General features: G+C 43.8%; 1 protein-coding gene across 1 annotated transcript; it reads right to left on the bottom strand.

The window, feature by feature from the left end:
- Positions 1–228: 228 nt before the first annotated feature.
- On the bottom strand, positions 229–6,552 carry cbx4 (chromobox homolog 4 (Pc class homolog, Drosophila)). Its single transcript, XM_020934548.2, has 5 exons — positions 6,101–6,552; positions 5,973–6,016; positions 5,379–5,444; positions 3,573–3,639; positions 229–2,863 (listed from the first exon to the last, which is right to left on the bottom strand). The coding sequence occupies exons 1-5, from the start codon at positions 6,167–6,169 to the stop codon at positions 1,490–1,492; spliced, it is 1,620 nt and encodes a 539-aa protein (XP_020790207.1). The 5' UTR covers positions 6,170–6,552; the 3' UTR covers positions 229–1,489.
- Positions 6,553–7,158: the final 606 nt, after the last annotated feature.

Raw genomic sequence — 7,158 nt, 5'->3', positions numbered from 1 at the left:
GATTAAGAGGTGCTGATAATGCAACAGTTACAAATTTTTTTGCCCATTATGCAACTGCGCTGTGCTACTCTGTTCATTTCTATTCCATTGTGCATGGTGTGCATCTTAGGAAAAATGAAACTGTTTCATGATTTTTAAATAAATAATCAATTGTGTAACATTGATTTAATACAACACGCAGATGGATTTTTTTTCTGTTTTATTGTAAGACAGCATCCAGTAGGCCTAAGCTGTGCCAACACCAACCATCTTTGAAAACATACTTCAGAACAATCATTTTGACATTGGACCAAGTGCAAAGTAACAAAAAAGCAAAAGATTAACAATGAGTAGTACACAATCTAAATGTGCAGAAGCCAAGCAGCTTAGTGGATCACTTTCAGCTTCTGATGCAGAGAACATTGTTTTGTTTAGAACAACAAATTAACCCTCAATAAAATATGTTTTCATAGCAATTTTGCATTCATACTGGCTTTGCATTAACTGTGCGTAGAAGGCAATTCAAACTCAAATGTGGGTTTACATCCAACATGTTCCCTCCAACTAAAACTGACATTTGAACTATAAGCAGCAAAATGGAAACAGTAAAATAAACATGTTCCACAGCTTAAACTAAAACAGTACACGTTCATTTGTAGGAACCCTGGTAGCTTGTTCTAAACATAAAGCATTCACATATTCTTCAGAGCATATATTTAACTTCAAAATGAGATGATTAAAGCGCTAATCGCTGTGACGTTTTAGGCATTCCTACAGACCTACTACTTTTCAAAGCAACTCCAGCAGTTGTAAGGTCCATAACAAGGTCATAAATCACAGCCTCATTATGGGCAGAATCAATAGGTTTTCTTAACAAGAGCGAGTTTGAAAAATGACACCAGTTCCTGAATGGGAACTGACCTTTGAGAATGTACATGCCTCCATTTTCCTTTAAACATCAATGAAGATTGAGCAGGCAAGTAGAAACGTCCATGTTTTGCTAATAAAAAATCATGTACATGTAGTTGTAGAGCTGACAACTAAACATCAATATGAAGGAGGACGACCAATTAAACTCACACTAGCAGTTTCATGACTTCAGAAATGATTAATGCAACTAAGTGCTTTCAGTTTGATCTTTTATCAACATACCTAACCATTTCCTTTCAAATAGGACCAAAACAGATTAATATTAGTTATACAAAATAGTTATGAAACTTCTCTGGTAAGGGTTATACATTTGATACAAGACTCCTACCAAGATAATATGTCACTACCAAGCTGATATTATTCAGAAGTGGAATGCACCCAAATGCATTCACTCAAATTCTTGAGGGCACTTTCGTGGCTACATCACAGAACAGTTGCAGTATAAAATGTAAGAAACATATTGAATTTTGCATTATAAATTATGAATTTCAATATATCCAAAATTTGTATATTTTACATATTCACATAACATTTATTGTCCAATAAGCTGTCACTGGTGACCTTAATATTTTTCTCTTTTTTAAAAAGAAACATATTCCTTGAAGGTGACAGTGAGACTGTTCGTTGTAATGTCTGTAATAATAATATTCCCCATAAAAGGAGAGGGCGTTTTTGGTGCTTCTTGTGCCTTCTCTGAGTGTTTCAGTGCATCCATTGGAGGAGGGTCTCTGACTTCAGGCTGAGACTGTAGCTCTGGTTGTGGTTGTACTTCCAGTTCAGGTGTTTTTTTACTCTTTGGACAGCTTAGGTCCATGGGTTCATCTTGGCTGTCTGTGGTGTGATAAGTGCACACACTGTTATAGGATCGGCTGCAGTGAAGGTCCATAGGCGTGTCCTGTGGAGGGCTCACCACGGCACTGGGCACGCTGAGGCTCCGAGACATCAGGAAAGCTTTAGACACACTCCTCTGCTCCACTGGGTCGGACAGCTTACGTTTGCGGTCTATGGGGAAAGAGGGGATCCTTATCTGGTCCACAGCGGTCGGTATGGGGATGTTCGTATCAACTGTCCATGAGGCAGGAGGCGAGCTTGCAGTCAGCTGTAAAGGCAAGTCGTCTGGTAAGTCTGCTTGACCGCGAGCCACCTCTGTATTGTACTCCTCTGCTGTGCTTGGCGATGGTTTGGAAAAGTGCCGATCCTTTGGGGAACACTTGATTGGGATTTCGGCTGCTGGGGGAGACTTTCCGTTATCCGGGTGGAATGCCTCGGATACTTTGGTTCTGTGCAGTGGACTGCTCTCCAAGGGCTTGGTGCTTTCCATGGCCTTGTCTTCTCCTGAAGATTCGCCATGTTTAGTCTTTAATCCATTCACCTTACTGTCCATATATTTGCTCATGACAATAACAATACGTCCATTCTTGTTTTTATTCTTGATTATCTTCATTTTACTGCTGATAGTGCTGGGCAGGCTTATATCCTTAGGGTCTGATTTCAATACTTGAACAGTGTCAAGCTCTTTAGCTGGTTTTCTCACTTCTACTGCCATCTCCTTCACTTTGCTCAAGCAGCCTGTGTCTTTGTCTCTGACCCATTTCTGTTGCAGGGCCAGCGGTAAGTTCCAGCCAGGATTGGATGGTTTACTGGGCACCTCCTGAACTTTGACCACCTCCTTAAGCCTAGAGGCCTGGGTGTCATACATGCTGGGGTCAGGCTCATAGTGGTGGTGCTTCTTGCTGTTTAACTGGTAAATAAACTTCTTCTTTCCAATGCTCTGGTCAGTCGGGAGCTCCTGGCTGCTGGGCTGGTACTGGTGGTGCTTCTTACTGTTGAGCTGGTAGTGCTGCGGCTGGGACCGTAGCACCGGGACAGGATCCGCCTTTGGGACACCCTCGGGTTCTGGAGGGATCTCCTCCAGGGCTTCAGGGATAGTTGATCTCCGTGCAAAGGATGGGACCTAGATATTAGAAAAAACATCAACTTGTATTAGGACAACACCGTCAACTGTAGATGGTAAGTCTGCTAATCCAATACATTAAATTGTGATTACAGACAAATTAAAGACAAAAATTGAGTGTCAAAAATGCAATGCCCCTCCCCCTCGTGTCTGCCTGACCCTGAGCCGTCATAGAGGCAGTGCAGCAGAACGTTCGAGACACTTTGGCTGTGACCCGGGGTCAGCCCGGTGCCACCAGACGTGTCACGCTTTAGCCCTGAGCACTGGCCACGTGTGACTGAGGAGGAGTGGCATGCCTCTAAAGGACGGACACTGCATAGTAATCAGCTCCGAGCCACTCCAAATATATAATCACATTTGGCCCTGAGGAGATGCCTGAAACAGTCTCACCATAGAAAACCTCTCATTTTAGTAATTTTTTTTTAGCTTGAACAAAAAGGGAAATGAAAGCCAATGAGTCAGTGGTACCGAAAAATCTACCACAGTTCAGTAAAAAAAAAAAAAACAGGACATCTGCTAAATTTTTCAATTTAGTGCAAATAAGACACAGTGTTCATGCAAAACATTATAATGCAAATCTGGTTTGCCTCTGAGCTTACGAGCGTTACACTCTTGTACCACAAATCTACCCCATTCATCTACCACACTCCCAACAGCTCTGCAGAAAACCTGTGTTACAATTTTTTCTTATAAGTGAATTTCTAGTTACCTGGAGGAGCATGTGTTTTGGCTTGGGCCCTCGTTTCCGGTATCCCATCAGCTGCTCCTGTCTCTCTCTGTGAAGGAAAAAGCAGAATTATTTATTTGTTTACAGTTTAGTTTCTGTGTTCACATCTGCTTTATATACACAGCAATTGTGACTGCCATACTGACAAGTGCAATCATGATGACACAGGGAGTTACAGGTTTGACATGAGTGAATCTATTCATTTCTGTCTTCCTTTTCAAGGTCAAATGCAGAATTTAGATTTGGACTGAGTAATGAATGCCCTAGTGCAGCCTACAGAAAGTATTATGATCCTTATTTGCATAGCTCTCCATGGTAATCGTCCTGTTCCATATTCTCATTATCCTGGGGAAAATTCAATTAAGCTTACAACACGGAGGATCTGTGCTTCCTCCTGGAGCCAGGCCGTCCTGCCTTTTACACTTGAACTCTAATTAGGGTCACGAGGTAGGGATGAAATGGGATAAACATGGCATTGTGGTATATTTCTGGTTTACATTCGGTTCTCAAAAATGCTTACTGACTAATATCATTAAGGTCACAAGTTAGTGTTATTTAGTGTATAGTAAAGACAAAACAAGGACTCTGACAATAACTGGCCAATATTAACCTTGATTGGCTCAGCATGTAAAGGAAGGCCATACACCGACTTCCCCACCATGCTATTGTTTCCCTTTCATTACAAATGTCATTGCAACCGGAAAATTGCCACAAGAAACACACTAATGCTATAATGTGCGTGATTTCAAACAGCGTCCGACGTGGTGACCCCTATTCATAGAAGATTTGGCAATTACAGGCTCCCTCTCTCTCTCTCTCTCTCCCCTCCATGCACCCCTCCCCCATCCTCTGGGAGCCGCGAGGAATCCGCACACACACAGAGGCAGTCCTCCATGACCATCGCAACACACTTACACAGGGCTAGCAAAGAGGCGAAGCAGACTGCAAGGGGAACCCGAGAATGAAATGCTACACTGGGACCGCGGCGTGTCAATTAGCCTTTTCACAAATGTAAATTCCTTTCAGCAGCCATCTTGTCTTTGCCGGGCTCCCACGGGTGCTCTGATGGCCCGCAGAGAGGGTATATCCCACATAGACCACTAATGCCAAGTGAACAGGCCAAAATGACAGCCACATTTGTATTCATTACTCTTTCAACCTCCTGCTGACATTTCCGCATTTGTCATTATTCCAGTCCATTATCGGGCATTACTAAGGGTTTGGTGGTATTGGAGGTCGACATGCTGTAATAACATAAATGAGGGATTTGTGCATGATGTGTGAAAAAGAAAACGTAGCTGCACTCATTTGCCCTGAATGATGAATAAATGATTCAGTAACGCTGTGGTAGAGTTAACAATTGTGTGTGACAGCAGCATGTGTAGGCCTCTTTGCATGGACCAACTCTGATAAGCTTTTTACAATTTACCAGATAAATCCAGTGTTCCACAGCTAAGTAGGTCAACGTTAAAGTTCTCTTGTCCACATGAAAAGGCAATCATTTGTGTTGAGCTTATCTGTCATGCATTTCTTCTATCCGTATCCAATATTAACAGTAAGGTTTTAAAGAATCCAGGCTACCACACATCCCTGAGTCTTTTCCCCAAGGAGATAGTGCAGCAATGGGGAGAGAGGAGGGAGGGAGGAGTGGGGGATCAGAGTGATAGAGTTACTTGAGCGCCCCTCCTCCCATGCCCATATAAGGTCATTGTTGAAGTGGAGGTGGCGCGCTGCTGTTTGGGGCCTCCGCTTCAGAACTGTCCAAAGTCCACTCGCTGTCACTCTCACCTGTGTTGAAACGCGACCAGCAGCCGGGGGTCAAGGATGTTTTCTTCGGGCTCCCACGTGTTATATCTGCAAACACAAGGCCAAAACAGTCAAGCACATGCACCTGCTCACATAACACATTTAAAAATCAATTTATACGACTAAACCCGCGCATTTAGCCTGTGTTCAAGAGTGCGTTCGCCTCGTCTCCATGCACAGCCCGTTTTTATGCATATGCTTGGACTACGTCAAGGTCCCGCCACATGCAACTCAAATGTCAAAACTCCCTTCACGCAAAAACTGCTCTGGCAACATACAGTCGGCCATTTTCGCTGCACAGTCTCGTAAATTCGCTGGCAGAGCAGAAATAATTAAAACGGGATTACACTGCTGTGCCTACCCCCTTCGCTCGCATAAATTAGTGAAGGCATCCGCGGATACAGTGGAAACACATACCAACCGCGCTCTCCCCAGCAGCTCCACCAACAAACACAACACAAGCGCCACACACATGCACACATCCCGCCCTTCACGATCCCCATTTTGGCAACTTTGTGCCTTTGCAACGAAAAATGGTGCATGATGTTATACAGAGCATAGTGCACTTGAACTTACTTAGGAGACCAGCCTCGCCACTTTACCAGGTACTCCGTCTTTCCCTGTGAGGATGGACATGGAAAAGGATTAGACTCGTTACGGTTCGTGCCATACGCTGTACATTTTGAACGTGTGTGCGGGGATACCTTGCGAATGCGCTTCTTTTCTATACCCTCCACCGCAAAGACGTGCTCTCCGGCAGCAGGCAGCTCCATTCTCACCTCAAATCCCGATCGCAAAAACACGGGAAAGGCTCCTCCACGCAGGCTTTACGCGCAACGTTATAAATAATTGAAACGTGTCCCTCCGCTGGGTTCCAGTTGGTCAGGGATTCAGTTAGGATCCAGGTGAAAAAAAGAATAGTATTCCCCTCCACCTTCCCTCCTTTTTGCACACGCCAGTTCAGTCCTGGCAGCAGCAAGCTTACAGATATCACAGTTGTACGGTGGAGGGTGAGCAGCTCGTTTCGTGCACTGCTCCAGCTCGGCGCGTGACGTCAGGACGGGGAGGGAGGGGGTGGAGACCTTGCACTGAGCTGCACAGGGGTTCATCCCAGAGTTTTGGTGTCTTAAATTTTGAAATCGTCCATGCCGTTACTGTTTGTGCGCCATGTGGACGGTTGAGTTTAGGAGCTGAACGAGCTCTCCCGTTGAAAACATTATTATGGGTGTGGGGTTTTCTTGGTATTTTGTTGATTCAGCTCCTTATGAGTCCTGAGTTTTTGAATCTGCACTACACTAACTGAGCCAACTATTGAAAGAGTACAGTTTGGTAGTTCAATTTATATGTTGTTATTACCACAATAGACAATGTGTTTACATCGTCTAAGCTTGAGTTAACTGTTCCGCAAACACAGTTCAACATTGGATACCTGCTAGACAACGAGACAAAATCTCATCATGCAGGTTTTGGGTGGATCATGTGGCTTAATTGATCGTGCGTAATGATGCATTTTTAAACCAACTCATCTAAAAAAAAAAAAAAAATCCTTGTTATTGTAGACAAGTGCAGTCTCAACGGTATATAGGTCACACTCTTAAGCAGCCAGTCAAACCTGCGCCATGTCCTCTAGCTTTAACTGTCATTAATTTGACAAGTAGCAGAAATGTGGGTTGCCTTAAGATACCTGTGGCAACTTTTACAACTGGCGGCAAAGAAACACGCCGCTATAAATCATACAGATTTACATTACTGATGATTAACC

The sequence above is a fragment of the Boleophthalmus pectinirostris genome, unplaced genomic scaffold (genome assembly GCF_026225935.1).
Source record: "Boleophthalmus pectinirostris isolate CB_2022bp ecotype Guang Dong unplaced genomic scaffold, ASM2622593v1 HiC_scaffold_17, whole genome shotgun sequence".
In the NCBI taxonomy this organism is placed as follows: Eukaryota; Metazoa; Chordata; class Actinopteri; order Gobiiformes; family Gobiidae; genus Boleophthalmus; species Boleophthalmus pectinirostris.
The sequence above is the reverse complement of the archived record's forward strand: the minus strand, read 5'-3'. Positions and strand labels throughout refer to the sequence as shown.

Excerpts from the sequence above, each read along its gene's own strand:
- cbx4 (XM_020934548.2), bottom strand. The coding sequence starts at position 6,169 with ATGGAGCTGCCTGCTGCCGGAGAGCACGTCTTTGCGGTGGAGGGTATA. Across the intron at positions 6,017-6,100 it reads AAAAGAAGCGCATTCGCAAG|GGAAAGACGGAGTACCTGGT; the intron begins GTATCCCCGCAC and ends CCATCCTCACAG. Across the intron at positions 3,640-5,378 it reads CTGGTCGCGTTTCAACACAG|AGAGAGACAGGAGCAGCTGA; the intron begins GTGAGAGTGACA and ends TTTCCTTCACAG.